The sequence below is a fragment of the Physeter macrocephalus genome, chromosome 17, assembly GCF_002837175.3.
Source record: "Physeter macrocephalus isolate SW-GA chromosome 17, ASM283717v5, whole genome shotgun sequence".
Taxonomy (NCBI): Eukaryota; Metazoa; Chordata; class Mammalia; order Artiodactyla; family Physeteridae; genus Physeter; species Physeter macrocephalus.
The window spans coordinates 6,922,432-6,937,254 of NC_041230.1; the positions used below are offsets into that span (position 1 = coordinate 6,922,432).

Sequence of the window (14,823 nt, forward strand, 5' to 3'; positions counted from 1 at the left end):
CACAGTCTTCAGTAGTTGTGGCTCGCGGGCTCTAGAGCGCAGGCTCAGTAGTTTCGGCTCACGGGCTTTGCTGCTCCATGGCATGTGGGATCTTCCCAGACCAGGGCTCAAACCCGTGTCCCCTGAATTGGCAGGCGGATTCTTAACCACTGCGCCACCAGGGAAGTCCCCTGTATAAAGACATTTTGAGGCAGGGAAAATTGAACTCAGTCTGGGTGTTAGATGATACTAAGATACCCATTTTCTTGGGTGTGAAAATACTGTTTTTGTTTTGTTTTCCTTTTAAATACTCCTTATGTTAGAGAGACATCATGAAGCAATTATGGGTGAATTGATAGACGTCTGGAATTTGCTATAACGTAAAGCAAAAAAATAAAAGAAGTATAGACGAAACAAGAAGGGTAGAATATTAGTAATTGTTGAGAGGTACGTGGATGTTCATTATATTATTCTCCCCACTGTGTGTATTTTTGAAAATATTCATAAAACATTTTGAGGACTAAAAAAAAAAAAAAAAGGAGGGGTCAGCTGTATCCCTAGAAAGCACAGACACCGAAACTATACACGTGACCTTCTGAGGTGACGCATTTGACTACTGTCTCTCGGCCTTTGCATGAACTGTATTCCTCCTACCCAGAATCTCTCATTTTCATCCAGCATAAGTTTTCAGACGTCACCTCCTCCAGGAAGCCTGAGTCAGGCACCTCATCTGAGCTTCCCACATCATGTCCCCGGTTTTCCTGGGACTCACTGTCTGGTAGCGTGTCCGTCTACCCCAGAGTGGGCGACCACGGCCCCCAGCTATATCCAGCCTCGTCCTGCCCTGGGGCGATTCGGATTTCAGTGTGTTTTAAAACTTCCGGAACGTGCCTCGCGGTGGCAAGGGCGGGACCTCCGAACTTTCCTGAGTTCTTAAAGATCAAGTTTCCACTTCAGGAACGGGGACAACTGACTTCACAGCGCTCTCCTTAGCCCGTGTTCCTCCACGAAGGAGTGGCAGTCCCGCTCGGCTGCACTCTCTTAGACTCAGATTCTTCCGTAAAACTCGTTTTTCCGGCACTCTGATTGGCCTATATTCCTCCTTGGGGCGGGCTCTTCGGGTATGGCCGGGTTCTCATTGGCCCTCGACCCCCGTTGGCGAGCCCCGTTGGCGCATGATGTCATGTACCGGCGCCCGTCACTTTCGCTGAGACGTCATCCGCTGGCGCCCACCCTGACGAAGCCAGAGAGTACACAGCGGAACCGGCGGAGGCGACTGAGCTGAGGCGGTAGTAGCGGCGACAGCAACGGCAGCAGCGATGGCCGGGGCGGGGCCAGCCCCGGGACTCCCGGGTGCAGGAGGACCTGTGGTCCCGGGCCCTGGTGCTGGCATCCCGGGCAAGAGCGGCGAGGAACGCTTGAAGGAGATGGAGGCGGAGATGGCCCTGTAAGGCCCGCGACAGGGCGCGATAAGAGCCGTCCCACAGCCAGAGCCCTGGACTCTCCAGGCCACGATAGGCCCGACATATGGCTCTATCTTGGGGAAATGGGACTTTCGGGATTGTGGGGGCGGGAGTAAGAAGGAGAGCTTGGCAGGGGTAAAGGCGCTGTCGCGATATACCCAGCGTTCCCGAATTGGTGTAAGGTCCTGAGCTGTGGTGTCTGTCCTGCCCCCCCACCAGGTTTGAGCAGGAAGTTCTGGGGGCTCCGGTTACAGGAATCCCAACTGCTGTGCCTGCGGTGCCCACCGTCCCCACGGTAGAAGCAATGCAAGTCCCAGCAGCTCCTGTGATCCGCCCAATTATCGCCACCAACACATACCAGCAGGTACGGCTGAACTAACGCATATAATAGAGCACGTTGCCTCTGAACACAGTGTTTGTATACAGAGAGCTATTAACATGTTGGCTTTTTGATTAATCAGTGTGACAAATATTTCAGGTGCCGGGCACTGAGGACACAGTAGTGACTAAGACAAAGAATATTTCTGCCCTTTGGGAGCTTTTATGCCAGATCATGTTGGCCAGTAGAACTTTCTGCAATGATGGAAATGTTCTGTATTTATTTGAAATTCATATTAAAGTTAAATAGTTCCTCAGTCTCATTAGTCACATTCAGGTGTTCCATAGCTAAGTATATATGAGTAGTGAAGAGACTACTAAAAAGAGAACAAGTAAATGAAACTTGTTCATTCTCTCAACAGATAATTTTCCAGTGCCTTTTCTGCACTCGGCACTATTCTAGACACTAGGCATATAGCAGAGAACAAAACAGAAAAACAGTCGCTACCTTTTTGGAGTTCACATTTTACTACTGAGAGACAGGTCAAAGTAGAGTAAGAAGGGCAGAGGTTTATCAGCACGATCAGGGAAGGCCTTTCTGAGGAGGTGACATTTACGCAAAGATATGAAGGGCATGATGGAGGGAACCAGGCAGATATCTGGGGGAAGGGTAGGTAGGTGCATACCTGACATGTTCAAGGACCAGCAGGGAGAATAGTGTGGCTGGAATGCAGTGAGCAAGGGAGAGGGTGGGAGGAGATCAGCACAGAGAGGTGATAGAGACAGATCTAGTAGGACCTTGTTGGTCATCATAAGGACCTTGGTTTTTACTCAGAGATGGGAAGCAGTTGAAGGGTTTTGAGCAGTGGGGTGATGTGATCCAACTTAGATGTCACCAGGGTCGCTCTGGCTGTGTTTGGAGGACAGACTGTAGGGGGCCAGGGCAGAATCAAGGAGTCTGAGGAAGAGGCAACCATAATACTCTAGGCAAGAGATATTGGTGGCTTGGACCAGGGTGGTGGCACGGGAGAGAAGGAGGACAGGCCAGACATAATTTCAGGTAGTGCTAAGTGCTTTGGGGAAGATGAAGCAGGATGATGAGAGAAGTTGCAACTGGGGGGGGCTAAGGACACCTTCAGCTAGTGTGATCCCAAAAGCCTCTCTGAAAAGTGATGTTTTAGCTGAGACCTAAAGTTTGATAGATAGCCACAGAGTGCAAAGAATGAAACCCTTGGCCTCCCAGGTGAGCCTGCCAGGGCAGCTTGGGGGCACTGAATCAGGCCCCTCACCCCAGCCTCCTCTCCAACAGGTCCAACAGACTCTGGAGGCCCGAGCAGCCGCTGCAGCCACAGTGGTTCCTCCTATGGTGGGTGGCCCACCTTTTGTGGGCCCAGGTAAGTAAGGAGTGGTGGAGTGAGGGAGGCCAGGTGGTGAAAAAGGGATGCCTGGGACTCTCTTCCAACCATCCTCATCTCTCCCCTCCCAACAGTTGGCTTTGGTCCTGGTGATCGGAGTCACCTGGACAGTCCAGAGGCTCGAGAAGCCATGTTCCTGCGGCGGGCAGGTAGGTCTGGGGCCAGGAAATCCCACATTTCGCCAAGCACTCTTGTTTCAACTACTTCGCCCTCTCCATTTCATCCCCATGATGTCATCTTTCTAAAGCATAAACCTGATTGTGTACTTTGTCAGTTTGGCATTAGTAAGGCTTCACTTGATCACTGCAAACCACCCCCCTTACTGTCACTCCTAATCCTTACCCTTTGCTATGTTTCTTCATAGCACTTCATGCTTTAGAACAGTTGTACAGTTTATTTATTATGGTTATCATCTTTTGCTTTCTCTAAAATATAAGGTCCATGCCAGCTAATAAGTATTAAATGCTCTGTTGATGGGATGAACAAACCATCAAACAAGCACCTGTGCTCCTCACCTGGCAGTCAAGACCCTATATCACCCAGCCCCTTGCAGAGAGAGAGAGATCCCCATTTCCTCCTCAGGAGCCCCAAACATTGCTGAGATATACCAGCAAGGCTCTTGTTGAGGTCCCTTCTCTCCACTGCTCATTGTCGCCCAACTTTAATCTTCCAAAATCTATCAACTAAACCCAAATCAAGCTAACCAAAATCAACTAAAATCTGTCCTCTCCACAGGTCACTCACTCTTACTTTGTCTTGTTGAGATGACCTTTATACACACGATTTTTGTGACATTAGTATTTCCTTACGTGTATGAAAAGGATATGTGTTCTGTAAAGATCTGGTATGATCTCTATTAGATCATACTTGTTAATTGTGCTACTTAAATCCTGTTACACTTTTTTATCTGATATCTGAGAAGGTTTAACACCCCTTACACTTTAGTATGGTTTTGATCAAAGTGCATATCTGACCTAGTCCCCTGCCCAGCTTCCAACCCTGCTGTGGCTCCCCAGTGCCCTCCAGAGGACATACACAGTTCAGCCAACAAGACTGCTTGGATGCCTACTGACCTCTTGACCATTCTCCTATGATGCTCTCCAACTCTAACTTCCTCTATTACGATTACACTAAACTGAAAAGGGAAAAATTTTTGTTTATAAATGTTCTCCTCGCTAGTAATATTTCCATACTCACCCTTTGCCTGACCAACTCTTCATTAGCCTTTGGGTCTCAGCTCACAGGTCCCTTTCTCCAGGAAGCCTTCTCTAGTCCCCCCGGCATAGGTCTTCTGAGCTCCCACTGCTTCCTGGGCTCCCCACTCCCAGCCTCCATCACCCTGCCTGGGCTTTCCCCCATCCCAGCCCTGATCTCTCTGGCTGTCACTCTGGTGATAGGTCTGCTCTGTCTTACTCTGGACCAGGAGCTCCCTTAGAGCCCTTGGTCTTTGGTGTGTCCCTAGCATTGCACAGCACAGGGCCAAGCCCAGAGGAAATCATCAGTGGTAAGTTTTTGCTGAATGAACAAGTGAAAAGAATCCTGCATCTCCCAGAAGGCTCCCCAGGCTCTTCTCCAGATTTCTTGGTTCTGAGAGTACCCACAAGCACACACCTTGTCCCGAGTTCCCCAGTCCCCCTTGACACACACCCCCATCTCTCCCACAGCTGCGGCCCCCCAGAGGGCCCCTATTCTGCATCCAGCCTTCATCCCTCACGTGCTACAGAGAGCAGGTGAGGGGGCCAGGGTCATCATCCTGCCACGTAACTCCTCCCCAAGCCCTCCGATTTCCCCACTAACACCCTGACAGATTCTGCTCTTTCTTCCGCAGCAGGTGGTCCCCGCCCTATGGCTCTGCGGCCCCCTCACCAGGCCCTCGTGGGCCCCCCTCTGCCTGGCCCCCCTGGACCACCTATGATGCTGCCACCGATGGCTCGGGCCCCAGGGCCCCCTCTGGGCTCCATGGCTGCTCTGAGGCCTCCTCTGGTAAGTGTGGACAGGGAACTGAGGGTCAGAGGTGCAGTGGGCAGAGAGACCTTCATCCTGGCCCAGTGGGCTGTGTCTACCAAGTCTGCCTTTCCCGTGGCTTTTCATGTCTCTGCCTTCTCACTCTCTGACTTTGTCTCTGTCTTTCCCTCTTTCCTTCTGTGGCCATATCTTTCTGTTTTCTTCCTTTTGTAAGGAAAGTATAGAGAGAAAACACAAGTTACAGGTGTACTTCTCTCTCTGTATCTCTATTTTTCCTTTGATTGTCTCTGTTTTTCTGTCTTCATGTCTTTTTTTGTCCCTGTGTCTGTCTGTCTCTCTGCCTGTGTTTCTCTATCCCTGTGTTTGTCTCTAACTAGAGACTCCTTTCCCTGTCTAGGTGTCTCTTGCCTGCTCTCTGGCGCCCAGGCCCTTGCTCTGTTGTACAGGATGGAGGTGGGAGTGAGGTCTGAGCCTGTGATCTGGCCCCCCTCACGCCCTCCTTTTGCCTACAGGAAGAGCCAGCAGCACCCCGAGAGCTGGGCCTTGGCCTGGGGTTGGGCCTGAAAGAGAAGGAGGAGGCTGTGGTGGCGGCAGCGGCCGGGCTGGAGGAGGCTGGCGCAGCGGTGGCTGTGGGGGCAGGGGGCACCCCAGCTGGCCCTGCAGTCATTGGGCCCAGCCTGCCACTGGCCCTGGCCATGCCTCTGCCCGAGCCTGAGCCCCTGCCCCTGCCTCTGGAAGTTGTGCGAGGCCTACTGCCCCCGCTGCGCATTCCTGAGCTCCTGTCCCTGCGTCCGAGACCCCGGCCCCCTCGGCCTGAGCCACCCCCTGGCCTCATGGCTCTTGAGGTAGGCAGGGAGCAGAGCAGTGGGGGCACAGAAAGGGCTGGTTGGGCAGACAGGAGCCCAGGGGCTTCTTCACGCAGAAACACATGTCATCTTCTATCTGTGGAGGTAGGAGGGACCCAGGAAATTGGAGGGGTTGGGAGGACGTGGGGAAGAGGGAGGCAGACACACACACCTGACACCCAGCAGCACATCCAGTGCCCCAGCTATGGAGGTGGGAGGACTGGGCAAGCAGAGGAAAGTGGGAGAACATGAAGAGGGCAGACGGGTCCAGCAGACTCCAGCATCAAGCCCTTTGCGCCCCATCCCTTTCCTCTGCAGGTCCCAGAGCCTCTAGGTGAGGACAAGAAGAAAGGAAAGCCAGAGAAATTGAAACGCTGCATTCGCACAGCAGCTGGGAGCAGCTGGGAGGATCCCAGCCTGCTGGAGTGGGATGCAGGTAAGTGGGCTCGAGTGCGGGGTCTGCGATGCTCCACCAAGGGAAGGCGACCCAGGTAACTACACATCTCTCTGCAGGGCAGCACTGTTGTGAGCCCACCCCGGGGAGAGCCAGGCAAGGACACCGGGGGGCAGGCCCTCGCCTGGCCAATGAACAGAACTTGGTGGAGGGGATTGGCGCCTAGGACCTTCTGGCCTCTGTTTCGTTCATGAGGGGCCTGGCTTGCTAAAAGTGAAAGAGCATTCTTTTGTCTCCTAACTTTTTATGAAAAATTTTAAATACTGAATTGCACAGTTAACAACTATATGTCTACCACCTAGATTCAGTGATTAACACTTGGCTGTATTCACTTTAACTCTCCATGTGTTTGTATCTTTTTTTGGTTTTTGCTCAGTCATTTGAAGTAAATTATAAATGAAGTTATCACTTCACTACTATATACCTCAGTATTCATCTCCTAAGAATAGTGATATTTTCTTTCATATCATTACACGATTAACACATCTAAGAAAATTAACAATAATTCTGTGGCATCTCATACTCTGTTTATATTCATATTTTTCCAGTTGTCCCCAAACTATATTATAGCTGTTTTTCCCCCAAATGAGGATACATGCAGTTTTGTGTCCCTAGATTATTTTTTAATGAGAATTGTCTCCCTTCCACTGCTTTGTCTTATGTATAATAGTTTTTTGAAGTGTTCAGACTGGTTGGTTTCTAGAAGGTCCCACCCTCTAAGTTTGTCAGATTATTTCTGCCTGGGGTAAACTAACTTGTTCTCAGAGAGTGTCCGCAGTCACCACCAGAGCTATGGGGCAATCACAGTGGTAGCCAAGGAGAGGGGCCTACCTCGCATCCTAGTCCTTGACTTCTGCCTCTTTCCCTGGGACCGTCTACCCACCCCAGGCCAGAGCCATGGCAGCGCCGGCCCAGATGTGGCCAGTGCAGGCTGTAGGCCCTAGTTCTGTGACCTTGGGCAAGTCACTTAGCCCTTCAAGCTTCATTTTCCTCATCTCCAACAAGGGGATGGTAATAGTATATGCTCATGGGGGAAGGGATTCTTCGGGCTTGAGCACATTTGGTCGAGGCTCAGGCCCAGCCCAGGGTATATGTCCAGGAATGGCAGCTGAAGTTGGCCTTGGAGAAGAATCCGGCAGTATGTTCAGGTTTCAGGGACTCAAGGGGGATTAGAGTGGGCTTTGCAGAGGAAGCAGAGCTGAGGAACGATGAAGTCTGTGGTACCGGCGTGTCATTATGGGAGCCAGTGGGTGTCAGGGGCCCAGGGAATGTCCATGGGGAGGTGTTTAGGAGACCAAAGGATGCTGTGGGTTTGAAGGACAGGCCAGGGCTGGGATGACGAAGGTAGGGGCTTCATCGTGGGAATGGGTGAGCTGGCCCTGGGGTGGGGCAGGGCAGGGCAGTTAGTTAAAAGTGAGGACTCTGGAGCCAGATGCCTGAGTTCTTGTCCCAGCTCTGCTGCTTCCTGATTAACTTGGGGCGGGTGACTTGACCTCTCTGTGCCTTGGTGTAAAGGGTTGTTGAGAGTGCCAGATGTGTTAAAACCTCATGGGTGCTTAGCAGAGAGCCTAGCACAGGGTAAACACTCTACAGGCATTGGCTGTTATGACCAAGAGGGCCCCAGGCAGAGACTGCTGGGCATACGGAGGAAGAGGGCTTGGTGATGTTTCCAGAGAAGGTGGGGTCATTTAAATAAGACTGAGCCAGACATCTGTATCCTCTGACCTCCTCTCTCCCAACCCCAGATGACTTCCGAATCTTCTGTGGGGATCTGGGCAATGAGGTGAATGATGACATCTTGGCACGAGCCTTCAGCCGCTTCCCATCCTTCCTTAAGGCTAAGGTGATCCGCGACAAGCGCACGGGCAAAACCAAGGGCTATGGCTTCGTCAGCTTTAAGGACCCAAGCGACTATGTGCGCGCCATGCGTGAGATGAATGGTGGGTGCAGCCTTCCCTAGGGTCAGTGGGCATGGCAGGCATCTGGCCTGAGCCTGACCCCAAGCCTGACCATGAACCCTCCCTCCCACAGGGAAGTATGTGGGCTCACGCCCCATCAAGCTGCGCAAGAGCATGTGGAAGGACCGGAACCTGGACGTGGTGCGCAAGAAGCAAAAGGAGAAGAAGAAATTGGGCCTGAGATAGGGTCTGTGGCTGGGCACCCGCTCCCACCCGGCCGGGCGCTGGCTCCTCCCCACAGTTCTTTGGAAAATCCTCAACTATCCACCCACCCATCCTCCCCAAAACCAGTTTCAATAAATTTACGTTCGTTTCCATCCTTGGCTAGGCTTGGAAGCACTCTTTGGGGGGCAGGGCTTAGCATCCCCCACTCTGGGAATAGTGGGGAGCCTTAAAAGTTTACTCAGACAAACATGCAGATGGGCATTTTTCGGTACCTGCTGCATGCCCCTTACATCTTCTTGAAACCTCTTAAGTGCACGTCCAGTGCAGCCTATTTCACAGAGGAGGAAGTAGAGGCTTAGGGCCAGGCTGAAGCCAAGCAGAGGCTCAAACCTGTGGTCTTCTGACTCCACCCTGTGTTCTCAGCACCAAGATAAGGGGGTCTTCTGGGCCCTGCCCTTCTGGACCTCACAGCCTTCCAGGCTTTCATCCATTCAGCAGACTCTCATCAAGGGCCTGGACAGTGCTGGGGACACAATGGTGACTTAAACGGCCACAGGCCCTGTTCCCTCCAAGTTCATGGTCCAGTGGCAGAAGATAGGGCTGTAGCCAGACAGTCACAGCCCAGAGTGATCAGGGTTGGGATGGGAGCCATCCTAGGAGTCAGGGAGGGGCTTCCTCAAGGCACTGGCCACTTCTGAGACCGTCTCATTCTCTTCCTGTCGTTCTCTCTCCTAGTCTCTGCAGTTGTCACCCTCTAGGTCTCTGAGACTGTTTTCTAGTTTCTTCACTCTGCCAAAGTCCAGCCAACTTCTGCTCTATCTCTTTGTTTCTCTGTGTCTCCTTCTCTTTCTCTGTGAGTGCCCCTCTGTTTCTTGTCTCTTTCTAAGTGTCTGTATCTCTCTGAGTCTCTCTTCTCCCTCTGCATCTGTTAGTCTCTCCCCAACTCCTGTTTCCCAGCTCCACGCTTGTCTCTGCCTGTCTGAAGAAGTGTCCATGCAGCAACTTGAATACCAAACTGGGAGCTTAGGCTTTACCCTGAAAGCAGCCAGCCTTGAGAAGCTGAGACAAAGTTCAAGCAGGGGACTAGCATCACAGATTTGCACTTTAGAAAAATCTGGGGTTCTGGAAGGAGGCTGGAGCAGTGACCAGGCAAAGGAGGGAGATGGCATGGGGAGGGGATGAGGGCCTCCCTGGAACATAGCCATCAGAACCCCTGATTGGGAGCGGGCTTAGGAGGGAGGGGAGAAACAATGCCAAGGCTTCTCAGGGAAGCCAGTTACCCGGGAAAGGAGTCAAATTTCCTCAGTTCCTGTCTTCCTCCCTTACTGCCCCCTCTGACGTCACATTTTCCAGTCCGGTTAGAGGGGTGAGGGCCTCCCGTCAATGGCAGGAAGTACCCTTCAGCCCCCTGCCACCTGGGCTGGACCACCCAGCTCCAGAACCCTCAAACCCCATCCCCACATCACTAGCCCTCCCTACTCCTGACCCTCTTCTGTTCACTGCAGGCAAAGGAGGAGATGGAAAGAGGAATGATTCCAGAAAGGCGGGTTTTAAATGTGTGCATTTAAGTCCTGAGGGAAGAGAGAAAAAGATCAATGGGGTTGAGAGACAGAGGGACCGAAATGGAGGGGATGTAGTGAGCAGACACAGAGAGGTGGGGAGGGAGACAGGAAGAGACGAGAACTGTGGGTCTGAGGCAGTACAATGGGAAGGCAGATGGGGAAAAAACCCAGGGAGGGCAAGAGATGGAAACAGACAGATAAGGAGATAGGGAGAGAGATAGGAACACTTAAAGACAGGTGGGGAGGGACTGAGACATCAGAAGAGACCCACTGTGTGACCTAGTAAGTTGCTCTTCCGGCTGAGGCCCAGTTTCCCTCGTGTAACAGAGAAGGGCAGTGCCCACACCCCCCACTCCTCCCACCCCCAGAACAGCAAGTGGTTAGTGATTGAACTGGGTGAATATTGGAAATGGCCCATATTAAAGAGGTTATTTTTAATGGTAAATATTTACTTATCAATATTGCAGGATGGGTACAAGCACAGGCTCTGAAGCCAAGCTACCAGGGTTTAGGGTTGCCAGATTTAGGAAATAAAAATACAGGGCACCTAGTTAAATTTGAACTTAAGACAAACAACAAATAATTTTTTAGTATAAGTGTGTCCCAAATATTGCACGTGTGCATGTACATGTCGCAAGTATACATGGTTTGTTTTTTTGCTGAATCATTGGAAACAAGTTACAGACACAACACTTCACCCCTAAATATCTCAGTGTTCCTTATAGAGATAGCTTTCATATCATAATACCATTATCACATCTAAGAAAATGACTAATTCTATATCTCATATTCAGTTCATATTCAAATTTCCCCATTTGTCCTGAACTGTTATAGCAGGGAAGGGCATGGATTCTGGAGATGAAGAAAAGTGGGAGGAATTCCTCCTCAATTTCCCCTTTCATAAAATCGGGATAAGACCAGTACCTACCTGGTAAGAGGATTAAACAAAGGCCCAGGGCACAGCCGGTGGCATGTAATGAGCCCCCAATAAATGTTAGCTATTATTATCACTGTAGTTATTGTTCATACTGTTGTTGTTACTGTCCTCGGAAGCAGCCCCAGGACTTCCCCTCAAAGCCCTCAGAAGGGGAGAAGTGGGCCTGGTGGAGGATCCCAGGTCAATCTACCCCCACAGGCCCCCTGTGGATTGTGACGTCTGCCCGCCGGGGGTCTGGCCGGAAATCCCCCTTCCTGTTGCAGATAAGCCTGGCGCAGCCCAGCTGACCCCAGGCTCTCCTCCCCCACCACCTCCCATGTCACAGGATCAAGTCCCCAAGCCCCCCGCCCCGCCCCAGTCACCCGGGAAACACCCCTCCTCACCCCGGTCTCGCCCAGCCCGCTGTTTCCCAAGCTCCTGTTCAAGTCCAAGCCACCCCTGCGGCAGGACAGCCAAAGCTACCGTGGAGGCGGACGGCCATCTCTGGGGGCAGAGGGGAGTGGGGCGGGGGTGACACAGCTCGGCCCCGCCTCAGCCCCTGCAACTCGACCCCCGCTTCGACCCCCAGCTCTGACGTCTTGGAAAATTCCCCCCTGCCCAGGCCCCCGGGGGGAGGGGGTGCATGGTATGAAATGGGGCTGAGACCCCCGGCTGAGGGCAGAGAGAACTGCCAGAGGTGAGCTGTGAACTGGGGACTGGAAATCTGGGTGTCTGGGGGCCTGGATTCCTGGGTCTGGGTGTCTGGGGGCCCTTAACTCCTGGTCTGAGAGAAAAGGACACTGGAGGCCAACAATCCAGGGTCCTGGGGAAAGAGGGAGCAGGGGCCTGGGCTCCTCTGTCTGAGTGAAGCAAGGGATGGGGCTCAGACTCCGGGGTCCCTAAGTGTCACCAGCTCACCCTGGGCCCTTTTTTTTTTTTCTGACCCAGAACATTCACAGCGAGCAGCCATGGATTTGTGGAACTGGGATGAAGCATCACCACAGGAAGTGCCCCTAGGGAACAGGCTGTCAGGGCTTGGTAGGCTGCTGGGGCTGAGACAATGTGTGTGGGGAGGGTGCTCAGGTGGGCACTTCCACTGACCCTGAGGGGCTCTAACCTTCTTGCCTGCAGAAGGAGCTGAACTCGACTTCTATTTCCCTGAACTGGCACTCCAGGGGGACACGCTGACAGCGGAGACATGTCGGAAAAGTGTCTGTGGGCTGGGACCCCGGAGCGCTGGGGAAGAAGGTGAGAGGCTGGGCTTCTAAGTCTAAGGGAGGAAGGGGGCGTGCCTGGACTCCTGGGGTTGAGCGGGGAGAGAGGTGTGGGCTTGAACTCCAGAGGCTGAAGGAGAAGGAGGAGGAGGGGCCCAGACAGCCTCCTGAGTCCTAGGTCTGAGTGAGTAGGGGCCGGGGGTAATAACTCTCAGTACCTGACAAATAAAGACCACTGGGTTGAGTGGCTGAGGGGAGTCTCTAGTCATTGTGCACACCATTCCCTAAACTCGGCTACGTCCTATCCCTCGCAGGGCTCCCACAGCCGGACTGGGGCTCCGCATTACCGTACCCAGAAGCTCCATGGGGGGCGGGTGAGTGTGTGCGGAGAGGCGGGGGGAGGAGGGGACTGGGTCCTCCATTGTGACTAGAGGTTTAGACTCCCCGATCTTTGAGGGGGAACGGGGATAGGACGGGGGACGCCTGTGTCCTTAAGGTGGCATGACCGAGATCCTGGAGCGTGGGGCCCCAGGCGCCAGGGCTGAGAGCTTCGACCCCTAGAACCCCCGAGGGGGGCCAGGGATTGGGACACCTGGGCTCCTCTCACTTGGGGTCCGTTCGTCCTCATAGAACCCGCCCCTCAGGCTCTTCCGTGGTCGGGAGACTGGACAGACCTGCCGTGCACCGGCTCGGTCCCTTGGAGCCGCGTCTCCCAGGCCCTGGGTCCCGCCCTCTGGGCTGGCTCTGAAGGGGCAGCCGCCCAGAACTGCGCCACCTCCGCGGGAAGTGCCAACTCGTGGTCGGGCGCCCAGGTTGCCGCCAGCTCCACCAGCTGGGACTATTCTGTTGGCCCGGACGGCGCCACCTACTGGGGCAAGAGCCTCGCCGAGGAGCCGCCCGCCGACTCTATCATTTCGTGGGGCGGGCCTGCGGGATCGGACCATACCATCTCCTGGGACTCGGGGCTGCATACGGACTGCACCACCTCTTCGAAGGAGTACCAGACTTCAGATCTCACCACTTCCTCCGAACCGAGCCAGCAGTCGGACCGCGCAACCTTGGCTTGTTACCCCAAAGCTAACCACCGAGGTGAGGTCCGAGACACTTTGTCCCAAGGGAGCGAAGCCGGAGTCTAGTGAGGCGGGGCCTAGGCGCCAAAGGGGGCGGGACCGGGAAACTGGCGGGGCTCGAGAGAGGAGGGGGCGGTGGCCCTCCTCTTGGGTCCCCAGGGAGGAGAGGACTAAGACGCGGGTAGTCTTCCCGGGAGCAAGGGACGAGGACCTAGGCTCCTGCATTAGGCAAAAGGAAAGAGATGAGGATATGGATCCCTGGGTCTCCAAGATGGGGCAGCCAAACTCCTAAATCTCCAAGATGGGGGCCCCGATGCCTGGGTCCCCAAGGCCAACTCTTAGGTCCCTTAGACGGAGGAATCCGGACTCGGTCCCCGAGGAGAAGGGTATCCGGATTCCTGGGTCATCGAAGCGACATGATCTGGGGCCAGGAAACCTGAGTATTCACTTGCCTCCACCCCGCAGGTCCCATTCAGCTGTGGCAGTTCCTCCTGGAGCTACTCCACGACGGGGCGCGTAGCAGCTGCATCCGCTGGACGGGCAATAGCCGCGAGTTCCAACTCTGCGACCCCAAAGAGGTGGGGCAGCCTCCCAGACCCGCTTAGTCCCGCCCGGGTCTCCCTGTGTTCAGTTTAGCCCCACCAAGCACTTCGCCTAGTGCTAGGCCCCGCCCCCAGCCGTGCCCTCAACTCCGCCCCGCTCCGCCGGGCCTAACCCCCAAGGTGACAGACCAGAACCCCGCCCCCGCCCCACCCATCCATTGTCAAGCCCCTCCCACTCCCCACCTCTCCCGCCCCCTCAGACTAAGCCGGGCCTCCGCCCTAGGTGGCGCGGCTGTGGGGCGAGCGCAAGAGGAAACCCGGCATGAATTACGAGAAGCTGAGCCGAGGTCTGCGCTACTACTACCGCCGCGACATCGTGCGCAAGAGCGGGGGGCGCAAGTACACGTACCGCTTCGGGGGCCGCGTGCCTGGCCTAGTCTATCCCGACTGCGTGGAGAGTGGACAGGGAGCAACGACTCAATAAAAATACACCGTCAGGCATCGTTGTGCGTGCTGTTTGCATTCTTCCCACTGATACTAACTACGTCTGCTAGGGGGCCTGTGTGCACCAGTATGCCCACATCGCCTCCACAGCCCCGTGTGATCCCAAAACACACCGGGGGACCTACCGTGGGCTCACTGTGTCGTGGGACACGCAGAGGAATCAGACAGTCCCCACTGGGCCTGCCTACTGTGTGCCTGCCCGGTACTGGGACTTGCACAAGAATCAGACCCAATCACTAACTTTCGAGTTTATTTACTGTCCTCACCTTGAAGAGAGGACTCAGACTCTAAAAAGGGCTTACTGTGTGACCTCTCAGTGCTAGGAACCATCAAGGAAGTAGACCTAGTGCTTACGCCCCAAAACCACCTACTCTGTTTCCGCACTCCAAGCTGGGGGCCATAGAACTCAGACCCCAAGGAGAGCCTACCCTGTTCTAGGAACTACTGAGCCTC

General features: G+C 54.0%; 2 protein-coding genes across 9 annotated transcripts; both read left to right on the top strand.

The window, feature by feature from the left end:
- Positions 1–1,211: 1,211 nt before the first annotated feature.
- On the top strand, positions 1,212–8,714 carry RBM42 (RNA binding motif protein 42). Of its 5 annotated transcripts, none has more exons than XM_007101052.4 (10): positions 1,212–1,426; positions 1,662–1,806; positions 3,070–3,154; positions 3,250–3,324; positions 4,840–4,905; positions 4,983–5,158; positions 5,653–5,985; positions 6,304–6,421; positions 8,185–8,379; positions 8,471–8,714. In XM_007101052.4, exons 1-10 carry the CDS (start codon positions 1,299–1,301, stop codon positions 8,581–8,583), a joined length of 1,434 nt encoding a protein of 477 aa, XP_007101114.1. In that variant the 5' UTR covers positions 1,212–1,298; the 3' UTR covers positions 8,584–8,714. The 5 variants fall into 5 exon arrangements, with proteins under 5 accessions (XP_007101114.1, XP_007101115.1, XP_028333951.1 ...); XM_007101053.4 differs by having other exon boundaries at positions 5,004–5,158; XM_028478150.2 differs by having other exon boundaries at positions 5,007–5,158.
- A 3,294-nt stretch (positions 8,715–12,008) lies between these two features.
- Positions 12,009–14,357, top strand: ETV2 (ETS variant transcription factor 2). 4 transcript variants are annotated; one of them, XM_055079116.1, is made up of 6 exons: positions 12,009–12,078; positions 12,172–12,288; positions 12,569–12,628; positions 12,885–13,343; positions 13,790–13,902; positions 14,150–14,357. In XM_055079116.1, exons 1-6 carry the CDS (start codon positions 12,009–12,011, stop codon positions 14,348–14,350), a joined length of 1,020 nt encoding a protein of 339 aa, XP_054935091.1. In that variant the 3' UTR covers positions 14,351–14,357. The 4 variants fall into 4 exon arrangements, with proteins under 4 accessions (XP_054935091.1, XP_023988290.1, XP_023988289.1 ...); XM_024132522.2 differs by having other exon boundaries at positions 12,172–12,257; positions 12,559–12,628; XM_024132521.2 differs by having other exon boundaries at positions 12,172–12,251; positions 12,520–12,628.
- The last annotated feature ends 466 nt before the right edge of the window (positions 14,358–14,823 follow it).